General features: G+C 33.4%; 2 protein-coding genes and 1 non-coding gene across 3 annotated transcripts; all 3 read right to left on the bottom strand.

The window, feature by feature from the left end:
• Positions 1–42: 42 nt before the first annotated feature.
• On the bottom strand, positions 43–1,326 carry LOC108999013 (metallothionein-like protein type 2). The gene is made up of 3 exons (XM_018975797.1): positions 1,163–1,326; positions 600–680; positions 43–477 (listed from the first exon to the last, which is right to left on the bottom strand). Exons 1-3 carry the CDS (start codon positions 1,225–1,227, stop codon positions 387–389), a joined length of 237 nt encoding a protein of 78 aa, XP_018831342.1. The 5' UTR covers positions 1,228–1,326; the 3' UTR covers positions 43–386.
• Positions 1,327–8,807: 7,481 nt separating this feature from the next.
• Positions 8,808–8,880, bottom strand: TRNAK-CUU. Its single transcript has one exon. It is a non-coding gene; the product is annotated as a tRNA-Lys (tRNA).
• A 2,139-nt stretch (positions 8,881–11,019) lies between these two features.
• On the bottom strand, positions 11,020–14,809 carry LOC108999008. The gene is made up of 4 exons (XM_035688776.1): positions 14,635–14,809; positions 14,348–14,436; positions 12,455–14,147; positions 11,020–11,723 (listed from the first exon to the last, which is right to left on the bottom strand). Exons 1-4 carry the CDS (start codon positions 14,807–14,809, stop codon positions 11,047–11,049), a joined length of 2,634 nt encoding a protein of 877 aa, XP_035544669.1. The 3' UTR covers positions 11,020–11,046.
• Between the last annotated feature and the right edge of the window lie 351 nt (positions 14,810–15,160).

Below are 15,160 nucleotides of genomic sequence, written 5' to 3'. Positions count from 1 at the left end.
CTCTAATTCCAGGAAAACGAAAATGAACTGCTATTTTTCTGATTTAGACGAAAGGAGTATTCAATTTTTCATTGGATTATAAAAAAACCAACTCTTCCCACATAAATATTCGCCAACTAAAGCAGAGATCCCCCAACAAGCATACACGACTTAAGAAAGTTAACAGACACCAAGCAAGCAGCCAAAGCTTCAGGGTAACAGCAAACCTTAGACTAGTAAGCTTTGCAGAAAGAGAGAGCCATGCTACTTTATTTTTATCAATATCAGTCTTAAAAGGAAACGAAACATAGAGAAAACACAACACGCATACATAGATATGACGACTAAATGCTAGTTATTAGTTTCATAAAGGCAAGGCCATCTCTGCTTCAAAGACTAGATCTCTCTCATTTACAATTGCAAGGATCACAGGTGCAGTTGGATCCGCACTTGCAGCCATTCTCAGCCCCAACGCCCATCTCAGATCCCTCAAAGTGTCTGCGTAATCCAAAATGATGATATAATGAACATCAGTTTGTTATATAAATGATGGAATTATCAGTTTAAACGAGATAATCCTGCTATGAAAAACAAGAGGAAGAAAATGAAATAGAACATACGTCTTCTGGGGAGCAACACCAACGATAAGAGTCTCGGTGCTGGTGGTCTCTGTGTAGCTCATGTCAGGGTACATCTTGCATCTGCACAATCATTATCAAAGGGAAAAAAGAAACCCGTAAATCCATAAATTCGAAGATCTTCAGGAACGAAATGATTACAAAAAATCTGGATTTGTTCTCGTAACAGCTTCATCAAATAGTAAGAACTTTGGCAAAATGAAGAAAACAGGAAAAGAACAAAAAAAAAAAAAAACCAAAATCATGGTTTAGTTCCTCGTGAATATTCCATGCAAGTACCCATCAGATTACTTTAGGACAACTTTTGGTCTAAGCTCCGATCCAAAATAAACCAATAAATTCTTAAAGACATCTTTCAACCAAGATTTTATCTGAATAAATCTCAAGAAATAGACACTCTTGAGCATGCAAAGTGATTGATTTTCAAACACAACAAAATAAGCACCAACTTTTTGAGACAAAGTCAGATTATCCTTATCAAGCCTTGAAAAAGATACATGTCAGACGAGAGAGAGAGAGAGAGAGAGGCTCGAATAGAAGGTTACCCTCCACAGCCGCTGCCGCAGCTGCAGCTAGAACCGCAGCCACAGTTTCCTCCGCAGCAAGACATTTTCCGTTTTCAAGAAAGATGAAAATAAGAACTGAAGAAGATTAGTGCAATCGAGGGTAAGTATCAAATAATCAACCTCAACGAGTTTCTTGGGAGACCCAGGACCTTTATTTATAGCGTGATCGAAGAGAGAGAGCGTGTAACATCCACCGTCCACGTGTTGAAATCGTGCTTCGTGGTTATCCATGCATAAAGCTCCAAATTCCAAAGTCCAAAGCTTTGGAAGTATCCGTCGTTCCACTTCTCATCCCTCGTCTTTCCTGTCGTATACGCACAGCGGATATTGTGGTCACTTCACATTATATTAACGGATAAAATAATTAAAATATTTTATATTTTACGCTAAAATATTATTATTTCAAGTATTTCACTTGAAATGAGCGTGTCATCGTCCCTTTGACGTTTGAAATTTCAATAAAATTTCACTAAATTTCAAAATTAAATGATCATTGATGAGAAACCGTCCACGTTGCTGCGTTGGAAATTAGAGCATACAAACGATCTGATCTTATTATTATAATTTTTTTAAATTTTTATATAAAATATAATAAATTATTTAATTTTTTTAAATTTTAAAATAATAATAATAATAATAAATAATATTTTATTCAATTTATTTAAAATCATATCAACTTATTATTCAAATGAATGTTTAAACTGTCTAAAAGATTCTTACTCATATTTTATAAAGAGTTTTGTTATGTACAGTTATTTTTACATATTTTTTTATGTACTTCATTTGTCTAATTGGTCAAAATAATTATGTTCTATTAAAAAAATAATGTAATAAATTACATTAATAAAATATGTATAGAGTACGTAAAAGTCGCCAAATATAAAACTTTTGTTTTATAAAAATAAGTTTATAAATTTATATAATACTAATTCTTTCTATAATAAAAATAAATTTATTATAGAAGAATTATTTTTATAAGATTTATTTAAACCGAAACATTTATCAAGATAACAACGTTTGGGTAGAAAAAGATAAAAACTGGACAATTCCACCCGGTTCATGAGTGCCCACCCCTTGTTATGAGTACGACTTTTTACCAAACTCACTTCACCATATATAGTTGAATTTTTAGGCCATTTTTTTATGGATTATGCTTTTATATTATACCTTAATTTCACTTTTTACCAACCATTAGATGAGCTTTTATTTCTTAAAATAATAAATTTAAAAATTTATATATATACTAGCAGTAGGTAACGTCTAACGAACGTTTGCCTAATCTTTTTTTTATTATTTTTATCTAGTGATTGAGGAAGTATTTTTTTAATGATGTTGTAAATTTTTTATTTTTTTTAAATGTTTATGATGATTAAAAAAATACATGAAAAAAAAGAAAAGAAAAATAAAAAAATGAAATACACATTCAAGACATATTTTCAGACTACTTTTTCGTTAGTTATAGCAGTTCTATTTAGTTAATTAAGAATATTATCATATTTAAATTATGTTAAAATTCTAATTATTTATATAATTATACTTTTTTAAAAATATTTAACAAAATTTTATCATTTATTTAATGATTAAATATTAGTATTTTATAAATTAAATTTGATAATTTATTTATGATATGATATTTATATGTTAATTATCTATTTTAAATTAATTTAAATCAGTATTTAAATTTTTACCATTTGATCAAATTTGAAAAGTTATGATGAATGGTAAGATTTAAATCCTAAAAAATTTTATTTTCATCTCGCTTTCTCTTTCTCTCTCTCTCACCTTTTTTTTTTTTACCTAGTGATTAAGGAATTGTTTTTTAATAATGTTGTGAAGTTTTTATTTATTTTTTAAAATGTTTATGATGATTAAAAAAATACATGAAAAAAAAATAAAAATAAAAAAGTGAAATACACATTCAGGATATATTTTCGGACTACATTTTCGGTAGTAATTCTCTTATAATAATTTTTGTGATATTTTATGGTGATTTTGTAAAGAGGATTGCTGTGAGGATATAGAGATGGACGAAGAAGGGAAGCAAAAAATAAGAATATTGTTTATCATTGTTTATTACTGTTCATCTTACTATTCATCAGACGATAGACACTTTTAAATATAAGGAGATATATATACGCACACATATATAAAAAGTTAATTGGCATCCTAGTATAGTAAGGTCGGCAATGACAGAAGCGTTAGATCGGCCAGACGACAATAATTAATTAGTTCATATTTTTTTATTTTTTTTATTTTTTTTCTGTTTTTGCTATTTATTTGATTCAGTGATTGCGCTGATCTCTAGAATGAGCTTGGTTACTTTGAAATTAGTAGTACTTGTGTAAAATCCTGTATGGCGTAAGATTTTCTAATTGATAGAAAAAAATAAAGTGCAATTTCAAATATTAAAATAATCTAATATAGAAGAATAAAATTATTATTTATTTATATTCATCATTTATTATGAAATTTAAATTTTATTAAAAATTCAAATTAATTAGATAGTTTTTTTCTCTTAAAAATGTACAGTAAAATTTTATCATTTATTTAATAATGAAATATTAGTATTTTATAAATTAAAATTGATTTTTAGTGTATGATATAATAAACAGTAATAAGATATGCGAAAAAAACATGCAAAGAAAAAAAAAACAGTTTCTTTATTGTTCATTTAAAACTCAAAAATCAATAATTTTTTTCCACTTTTTCTTTCTTCCTCTCTCTCATTCCCTACGCACGATTGCGGTATTGTGTCGCATATTGGCATTCACACAAAACCAAAAAAAAAAAAAAACTCTTTACTGTTCATTACTGTTCATCATACTGTTGATGAACAGTAATAAGATATGTGAAAAAACATGTGAAGAAAAGAAAAAAAAAACATAGCTGCTTTACTGTTCATTACTGTTGATGAACAGTAATGAACAGTACACGTATAGACGCTTTTAAAAAAAACATGCTCAGAAAAAAAATAGTTTCTTTATTGTTCATTTAAAACTTAAAAATCAATATTTTTTTTCACATTTTCTTTCTTCCTCTCTCTCATTCCCTACGCACGATTGTGATATTGCGTCGCACATTGGCATTCACATGGACAAATCCAAAAATAAAAATAAAAACTCTGTACTGTTCATCATACTGTTGATGAATAGTAATAAGATATGCGAAAAAATATGTAAAGAAAAGAAAAAAAAAAAACACAACTGCTTTACTGTTTATTACTGTTTATGAACAGTAATAAACAATACACGTATAAATGCTTTTAAGTAATAAGCAGATATATATATATATATATATATATAAAAAGATGAAGTATATAGTATTTTCTTACATACTCGTGTTATTTTGATCTCCAAAATTGAGTACTTTTGTATCAAACTCCTCACGCGTATGTATCATTAAGTTGGCAAAAGCCTATACTCACGTGTATAAACCTACCCTCATCTTTTAGAAAAGGAAAAGCCGAAAGTTACAAGTTGCATTACACACCACACTTTCTCGATTTGCCACATTTATTATATTTGCAAGAACGATTCTACTTATCATTACTTACCCTATGTGATTTATCTTTTTTATTTAAATAGATATATATATATTGATATATAAATAAAAATATAAAAATAATAAGTCATATATTGATGTATAGTGTGCTGATGATAAACACCAATAGTGATATTTCTTTTTTCTATTTTCGTGTATTTTTATTTTTTTTATTTTTTTTACATTGACTAATAAAATCTAGTAGAGAAGAGGAGAACTTCATAGTTTTGATTTATTTGTTTACGCTAAATGGATACTAAATCAATTACCTCATATAAATTTGGGGAGGCAAATGTCAAAAAGGTGATGTAACTTCATTGAATTAGGACGAAAAGGCCTTCATTTTCAACATTTGGGGGAACAAGTACAAGCGCGCTCGTCACACTAATATCACAATCACAAGCTATCTAACACATAAAGCAATGAGCCCTTGGAAATTACCTCTCATATAATTTAGGGAAAATGATAGGCAGTCTGCAGACCGCTGGGGATCCCACTCATTTTCTAACTCTAATTTTTTTTTTTTATATAATTTTTTTTATTTAATAATTAAGAAAATAAATTTTTCTTAAAAAAATATTTAAAAGTGTTAAAAAATTATGGGAAGAAAAGTTTTAAATATTTTTTGTTTTTTTAAATCATTTTTAACACTTTTAAATATTTTTAAAAAAGAAAAAATTCATAATATTATTAAAGAATATTTTCTTAATCACTAAATAAATAAATAAAACTAAAAAAAAAATACAAGCCGGAAAATAAACGGCAGGATCCCTAGCATTGTCCACAATTTAAAGATTTTTGTTCTTTTTTGCACAAGAGCATGTATATTATCAAAAGATCTTTTTTTTTTTTAACATATTTTGAAAAATAATTAGATTTGAGTTGCATATATTTGCCTAAACATGTCGATTAGAAGTCGTCGTTTTGAGGTTGTAATGAGAAGGAAAATTGCTTAGACTACTACATTAATTTCTTATTAAACGAGTATACAAATTGGCGTGACAATGTCAAACTGCGTATCGATGAGAATAGCACTTAATATATTAATTTTAATCCCCATATAATACCGAATGTAGTAGAAGACGGCATAACTCAATAAAAAAAAATACTCATCGTAGACTTGCCAAATGATACAACTTTAATAATGGACCCTCCCATGTATCCACCATACTTTATGTTTGATTTGAGTAAAACGGAGATCATTATAACCACATGGGGAGTGTTAATGCCCAAAAATGGCGTAGTCCGGAAGGGAAGAAAAATTCATTGTCAGACCTATTGAGATGGGTTGGGCCTTGATCAGTGAGGTGTGAAGTCCTCGATGGTGATCTGGTGCGGTTGTACGGTATTCGTGCATACATCCATGATAGTGAACAATATTTAATTGCAGAGAAAATAAAGAAAGATGGATACACAGATTTACATGGTTCGACACTAAGCCTACGTCTATGGGAGTTTGGGAATGAGAGGTTATACTATAATATGCTTGTTTACAGTCTCTCATAACCTCTCATTTCTCATTGTACAATGAGGACTGGAGATTTACTTGTTGGAGAATATGTTATCTCTGAAACTCTCTGTCTAGAGATTGAAGAAGAAGTCCCTGGCCAAAAAGTCCCTCCAAGCATTCAAAAGAAAAGAAGTCCTTGAAACTGTAGACATGTTGTCTCTTTTATCTGACTCTCTTTATGTGTGCAATTCGGTAATAGTGAGTGATGTATACTTTGCATATCCGACCGTCTCTCCCTTTGTCATTTTCTTTTGACACCTCCCTACCTCCTGACACCCTCACATCTTTGTTTACTTTTTCTCTCTCATATCTTGTTTTTTAGTGATGGCACTCTGAATGACTGGTCTTGAGAATTATTTTGGGCCTAATATATTTTACTCCCACCCAAAAGAACTATGGGAACGAATATAATGCAAATTGTAGTACAATTTGAAGGGAAGTAATGAATATTAAGCAAGATATGTAAAATGTGCTAGTACAGATGCAAAGTTGTACTACTAGAAGTAGTAGAAGAAAGAGAGGCAATGCAAGAGATACCAAATTCTGTGGAGCTTTCGGCAGTAAAGAATGGCTCTCATCTTTGCTTCTCTTCCAACCTCATATCATTGCTTTATTTATTGTGTACGGGGTGGGGTATCCAAGCTTTTTAAATCTAAGTCGGCCTTTCCCTTTTTATTTTTTTTTATTTTTTTTGCTTGTACTATGTATTTAGGGAATCTTTATGAATTATTGTTGCTATTTTCTTTCACTTTAATATTGTTTCAAAATTTTCCTATTATTGCTGTAATTTTCTTAATAATATTTCCGATTTTTTTTAAAAAGAAAAAAGAAAAAAGAAAAAAAGTCATATAATGTTTCATTACAAACTTATTTAATTTTATATGTTTCTTGAAATCCTAATGTATTTAATTTTTTTCTCTCTACACCATGAGAAGACCTGTCAGACAGGCCGAATAATGGAGAGATCAAAGAGCCCACTTAGGTACAGAAGATATTCATATAATGGTGGGCCCTAAATGAAGTTCATCCGTTGGGCGTGGGTGGAATCATTCCCTTGAGATATGGTCCAAAAAGTCCATTTTCTTCTGCTTTTTTTTTTTTTTTTCTCAGCCATTTTCTTCTGCTTTTGTTCAGCCATCATTATTATTATTAATTTTTTTTTTTTGGGGGTCAATGGGAAGCACATGCATCTATCTCATCCTATACATGATTTATGCTGCAGCTTTTTCTAATATGAATTTTTTATATAACACCAAGGAAAAGGACTAATTTATCCTCCTCCATGATCATAAAAAGTGGTACCCAATTCATGTATACAAGTCCTTGATCTGCTTTGTGATATTATGGTTTTGCTAGGGTATTTGTCACATACCCATTTGTTACCAATGCCATCCGATCATGTTCCTGCTTTTTTCAAGTGGGTTTGAACTTTATATTAGGTGGCTTTGGGCATCTCTCAACCTCAAGAGTTAGTTCAAGAGGTGAGGCTTTCCCTCACATTTATAAACAAATCACTAGCTCCTTCTACAATCAATGTGGGACAATCCTAACAATCTTCCCTTCACACATCAGGCCCTGAGTCGGAGGCAGCAACAACTCGTTTCTCTTGTAGATTGTTAGGCCTGAGACTGTTGATAAACCTGGGCTCTGATATTAGTGTTAAGCTCAAAAGTTAGTTTAAGATGTGAGATTTTTCCACATACTTATAAATTGACCACTAGCTCCTTCTACAACTAATATGGGACAACCCCAATACTTTGAAGCTGAATTTCAATTTATTCTCTCTCTTTCATCCATAAAATTAATTAGTCCAGATGTCAATTGTAACACTGACTAGCTTTTAAGAATCTTGTTACAAATAATATCAGAGTCAATCCTAATTAAAAGTGTGGGATTTGAGTCATGTCAATCTCAAAGTGAACTCATGTTTTAACTCTAATTTTGGTTTATTTTAAACCAATATGTCTCTCATAGTCTCACCATATCATCTGGTTATATCAAAACCAAAATGGATGTGGAGATGCTTGGGTTGCATGCATGCTTCTATTCTTTCTCTTAAATAAAAAAAAACTGGAGGAAGATAAGATAAAGTTAGACATTTGAGTTATAAAATATGGTGTTCACTGTGTTGGGCACCTGTAAAAAGATAACCATATTAATTCGTCCTAGCTAGCTAGCATTATGATTTCTTGTCAAAGACTACCTAGTACTCCGATATTTCTATGAAGAACAAAAGGAAGCATCACTTGACTCAAATAATAGTGTTATCATGGGAACAATTAAGGGGCCCTTGCTTGCCTGGTTGTTCCCACTTCTATGGTATAATTAAAATATCCACGACATAAATTCGAGGTTGCCGTGCGCATCATGTTCATGCAGGAACAAAATGCAGATTACACTGGGACACAGCTGATTGTGGAGTGCTCTTTCTTTTTCCATCTGAAATCAAAACGGTGTTCGAAACTCGTAAATGAAAAGGAAAAAAAGAAAAGGAAGGAAAAGAAGAATAGAATAGAAAGGAAAAGAGGTGTCCTGTAAGAGTAACAGTATTAGGGTGTGGAAAAAGATCAAAGTCGCCCACCGTGGGGCTCGAACCCACGACCACAAGGTTAAGAGCCTTGCGCTCTACCAACTGAGCTAGACGGGCTTGACGTTCTTTACTTTGAAGAGAAATAATTTGATCACTTTATTTGACTTTATAAGAGCGAATCCGGTTTTCAGACAATACCCGGGGTCTTACTTTGTGCATTGATGAAAATTTTCTCTGTTTTCTTTTCGTTTTTTCTCTAAATGAGTCAAGGAAAGTGTAAGGAGATTTTTCCTTCACAAAGCCTACTGATCCTCGACCCAATACCCAGCTCAAAGGCCACCAAGTCCGCATAAGGGGCAAAACATCTACAAAGAAAAGGAGTTGAGTGGTCGACAAGACAGGTCAGTCTGACAACCTTCGGCCGCATTCAAAACCCAGAGACTTGTATAGAGTGGAGCGAAAAATGCATAAAGACTAGAGGTGTAACCGGTCCGGTCCGGTTTTGGATAAAATCTAGGACCGAACCGATATGTACCGGTTTTGTATTTTTCAAAACCGATTACGCACCGGTTACCCTCCTAAATCGGTACTTCTGGTTTTACCGGTTTCCGGTCCGGTCCGGTCCGGTTTTCCGATTTTTTTAAAATGTAAATTTCACAATTTTTCATTAAAAATTTGTTTATAAAAATAAAAAAATTGATTTAAAAAAAATATTTTATACTTTTATTAATATATTAGACTATATAATAGTATTAATATTAGACTATTGGTATAGTTATAAGTTATATATTAGTATTAGTTATAAACTTTTAGTGATTTAGTATTAACATTTTATGTAATAATTTATAAATTATAATAAGAAATTATTTTATATATGAATATATATGTTATATATAAAATTTCACATAAAAATTTATAATTATACATTATATATAAACCTTATATATATTAATATTTAATATATATATATATATATATAATATTTTGTATAAAACTTATATATAAAAATATTATTTTTTATTTTTTTTAATCAACTGGTTCGGTCCGGTCTAAAAAATCCCCGAACCGGAACCGGCCGGTTTTTACGTTTTAAAAACCGGTTCTGGACCGGACCGGTTCAAAACCGGTAAAACCGGTCCGGTACGGTCCGGTCCGGTCCAGTTTTCCCGTTTGAATTTACACCCCTAATAAAGACCCTCGATCCATCAGTATTAAACCATCTACGGCTCACAAGGGATGAATGCAAGGCCATGAAGCCACGCCATATTAATGACGCCACTACTAAACTACACGTCACATTTATGGTGCCGTCGCAGAGTCATGCCGCTTTAAAGGACTTTGACAGCAGAAACAATAGAAGAGGCATGACCTCTGTAAGGACAAGGATGATCTTCACCTCCCCCAACACACGATATAAATAACAAGCTCCATGTACGAGAAATTTATCTATTCCCTAGACTCTCTCACTTATTTACAAACTTCTAAAAATATTTACTAACTTTGGTATCGGAGACTCCACGGCTCCAAGGCCGCCCTCTCCTAGTTGCATTCTCTCCTATCTTTTGCAGACCCATTTTAGAAGACCTGATCAGTTGTAGGAGACTGACCCAAAAGTATGCGAAACACGATGTTAACAGAAAGAATAGGAAAGTTGTTCAACAGCTTCATACTCAATATATGTATTTGGTTTTACACATTACACATTGCATTAGCCAATGGCCTGAATCTCAAACACTGGGTTAGAGTGACAGATTCAGAAGTCAATAGGGAATCACTCAACTAAAAGGAGTTCATTTTAGGTGGCAAAGATTCATGGACGACTTAATATAAAAGGGTATAATGATTTGAAAAATCCAAGCATGATGTGTAAATGATGAATGATATGTTCTGACATACTCCTTGCAGCCATTTTTTATTGGAGTCTAGGGTTCTTCAACTCAGCAATTTTCGAAGTGGCAGCAATATTTTATGGAAGTCCAATGAACAATTTGAAAGGAACCTAACAATTAACAAAGTGTGTCAACACACATGAAGTCTCTTCTCAGTCCTTAGCAAAAATAATACAGATTATCTTCTTTCACAAACTGTACAGTATGTACCAATGCAACGAGCAACTTCTTTCTCCTTTTATCTAATTTTCTTTTTCTTTTCATGATGTTTTGAGTGAAACATCAAACGACTTAGTAACAGAAAAATTAGATGAAAATAAAAAGAACTTTATGGTTAAACAAGGTGAATAAGGCAACTCCACAAGGAACTTGTTCTCTAGCCACGAGCTCATGTCTAGAAAACTTCCTCTAACAGGTCGTCAAAAATCAAGTCCTCCAGCTCAAGCCCCACACACTCAGTCTCAAATTGGAGATTCATCCACCCATCACTCTTTGAAAGGTCTCTGCTCACATAGTAATCCAGTGACTGATCAGAATCTGGTCTTGAGCTCAAGTACCAGCTCATAAGTGTCCAGACTTCCTCGAGAACATGGTGTCCTGATGGCATTGGCCTGATGTGGGAAAGGGGAGACAAGAGCTTGGGGCAATAGCTGTATGATCTTCCAAACATCTCCATAAGTACCTCATTGATTAGATCAAACAAAAGTGGGTGACTGCAATTTCCAACTTCTTTTCCAGAAAATTCAGCTTCAGGGAGCAAACAGCCTTCCACTTCCTCGTACACTGACGGGTTAACCGGCTGGTCATCGGAATGCCATGTTGCCAGGGTCTCATTCCCACTGAACCCAGATAGCTCTAGTACATCTCTAACGTAATTGAATTCAGCTTTGTCTTTTGCATCTACTTCAAGATGCAGGGTTATATTGTGATCTGAAGGAGTATTAAAAGATTCCACTTCCTCATGTTCTATTCCACGGCCTGCAGCCACTTTGAGAGTATCCATGCCAGACTCATGTCTCTGATTGGCCAGATTATCCGGTCTGTAGGAATTCCTGTCCATTACTTCTGAATCTGCTTTTGTATAACAAAATTACACAAAACATCCATTTCAGCTGGAAAGCATAAAAGTTGGAAGAAAGGAGCAGGTGATTTTGCATAACTCAGTTTTCAGGGAACACATTAGAGTCGAGAGATGATTCGATCCAAACTGTACTTTAATGTTTTAATATATGAAAATCGAAAGTTGATGTTTACCTATGTTGCTTTAACCACAAAAAGATCCCATAAATGTAAACTCACACAAATTGATGTGGGTTGATGTGATATGTTAACTTGTAAAGTTAATTTATTTATAAAATAAATCTAACATATCATATGAAGGCATTTCAGTTTGCGTATTTATATTTGTAGGATCTCTTCGTAACTATAGCACTTCTCCTAAAATAATTAGCTGCAAGAAGTAGTCAAGGTCTTAAATCTTTTAGGCCAAAGGCAAGACCTTGCCATATAACATGATAACACAATCAAAGAATTATGTACAAAATGAAGGAAAAATAAGAAACAAAATCTATGGGGAAATATAATTTTGAAACTCTAATCTTATTTCAATATAATTTAAAATGATAAAACAAATAATCCACTTAAAAAATGGAAATGATGCAACGTAATAAATATACCTAACCTTTCTAACTAGCAAGAAAGAGACAGAGAGAGAATAGATGTTCTTGGTGTAGAGACAGGCAACTCTTGAATTGGGATGATAAAATATGACGTAAAGAAAACAAATTGACAAAAGGGAATACCTTTTCCCATGGAAAACTGTTCAGGGCTCGTGGTAATATCATTTATGAAATTAGAGTCAGGCAGAGGAGCTGGAATTAGTTCTTCTAGTTTAGCAATGGCTTCCTCCATGGATCCAATATCTTCTGCTATGGAAGACTGTTCAGGGCAGGTTGTGTCCTCTACAAAACTGGAGACCGGAAGAGAATCCCGAATTAATTCTTCCAATCTAGCAATGGGTGTTGATCCAACCTCATCAGAAATACATGATGAATTATTTTCCCCAACTTTTTCTTCAATTTTACTTCCTACAAGTTTGTCTGAATGCAACTCATTTCCCAAATCAATAGGAAGGTCTAGCCTGCTCCGTTTATCAAAAACCCTAGACATCATTCCTGAAGAAAAAGCACCAGAAGAGTCGCCACTCTGATAGATATACGATTTGAGATCAGGTAAAGAATGAACCCTTGACAGGGATTTTGTGGCGCTTGATCCTGAAGGTGAAGGTCTCTCTCCTGTAGTTAAGTTGGAACTCTCACTCTCAGAGATTTGATGTTTGGATTCTCTGTTAAAACTTGTCTCGTACAACTGACAATATCTGTCCATTGATTCTTTGAGGGATGATGCTCTTCTCATGTGACGTATTTTACCCTTTCTGAGGGAAGCAACATCACTATAATCATCCTCATAACTGCTTTGATCAGGACTACCTTTACCCTCTCTATTCACTGCAGGATCCTTCAGTTGACTGGGAATCTCCTTCTCCCATTCATTGGGAAATCCTTTGCCATGAGGAATTTTGTGGAGTACAGAATCCATAGCTATCCGATGCCTCTCTTTTCTGCTTTCCTTAATTACATGCTGTATCTTCTGTTTAATATCCTTGTAACGCTTGATAGCCATTTGATTCTCACGTATCTCACCTGTTTTTGTGTTTGGTTTTAGATTTCTATCTACATCATTCTCAACTTTTGATGGCATCGACTTCTGTGATTGACTCCCAATTTGCAACTTGCCTTTTTCTTTTGATGATCTGCCTGATGAGCTAGGCAAAGGGAATGACCCCCATTTAGTCAATTCTAATTTTGCACTCAATGCCTGTTGATTGTGGAAATGTTGGGCCAAAGGAGAGCTTGGATCATTCAAAACTTTCAATAACAAATTCTTGTTTACATTGATAATGTCACGAGCATCCAGGAATTCCTTTCTATGGAGCAAACCCTGATCTGCATGCACCAACTTCTTCTCCAACATATCTTGCTCTATGCTGTACATCTTTTCCACAAAATGTGTTTTGTTCTCTGTTACTAACTCCCGATCATACTCATCAATCTGGTCATTCTCCCGGTATTCTCCCATAAACATGTTGCCGCGCTCTTGATCATACCAATGGTCGCTTGTAATTGGGTCCTCAAAACACACCAAAGGGGGCGAATCCAATGTGCTGCTGGTAGCCGAAGAAGGATCATATTTTTGTTGAAAAGTTACGTGAGGGCTTCCAATATCTGATACTATATCAGTAAGTGGATCCATAATATGTAAAGATTCCAAATGATGAATGGAATCAATCCGTCGTAAATGTGATCGAGCCGGAAAGGTTGAACTCCGGTGTTGCCAGCCCTTCTTTCTGTACATCTCCTCAGAAATCATTGCTTTTATTCGGGCTTTAACAGAACTCTTAGGTGCTGGAGTGAATCGTGTCATCTTTTCTCCAAGCTGATGCATTTTCAAATCAGACAGCAATTATTTTCTTGGAAATATCTAAATTGGAAATCTATACATCGCAATTCTAAAACCAACAAGAAAGAAAACCTGACGTTCTTTCTATTCTAATCTATTTTTATGTAAAACTACTTTCGAAAAAACTACAAAATAAATCATGCGATGCTACCAGCAACCCTTTTGCGTCAACTTACGATACGATATTGGTCCATCTCAGCACGATTCTGTTTATGCATTTTAGCTTTACTGCAGTCATTGGTATCGTTACCTGGATTTCCAACTCCTACATGGAAGAAAACTTATTATAAATCAACATTTTTTTTTAATTAGGATATTAATGATATATATATATATAACTAATCGGAAATGAAACATATACAACCTTGACGATATTGCAGATATTTCCCCACACAGACATGAAAAAAAGGGGAAAAAAAAATAAAAAACAGAAAAAGATAGAGTTGCGTGCATGCATGCTTACCGGCCGCCAGTAAATGCCTACCGCCGGCACGCCTCATGTGTGTAAAAGTTTTCTTGGCATGACGCCAGTGATGGTACTTAATAATTTGAAGTATATTCCCAGTACATCCCGGATGATAATTACTTTCTATAGAAAGAGAGCGGTCTTTGTCTTCAAACTGCTGCTTCTTTCCCATTTCTAACAAATCAAAATGCACCAGCTTTCAAACCTGCTGGATCGGTCGAGCGACAAATAAACATTACTAGATTCTGCAAAATGGGATTATGACAGAAACAAAATGGATTGAGTATTACCTAATATCGAAAGAAATTGGTAAGAAATTAGGAATTACGTACGTACGAAACAAATGGGGATCGATAAGGTCGATTAGGAATTATTAGGAAGACGGCCGATAGCTAGGCTAGCTAGGCATTTTATGTAAGGTTCTATATTTGGTTGCAGAGAAAAAGGTAGGGAAATTATGCACCACAGAATTTTCTGGAAATATAGCCGCATATACTGCTGGATTTAATCACAAGCCTTAGAC

This window comes from Juglans regia, chromosome 3 (genome assembly GCF_001411555.2).
Source record: "Juglans regia cultivar Chandler chromosome 3, Walnut 2.0, whole genome shotgun sequence".
Classification (NCBI taxonomy): domain Eukaryota; kingdom Viridiplantae; phylum Streptophyta; class Magnoliopsida; order Fagales; family Juglandaceae; genus Juglans; species Juglans regia.
Note: the sequence above shows the minus strand (reverse complement) of the source record. Positions and strands in the feature narration are given on the sequence as shown.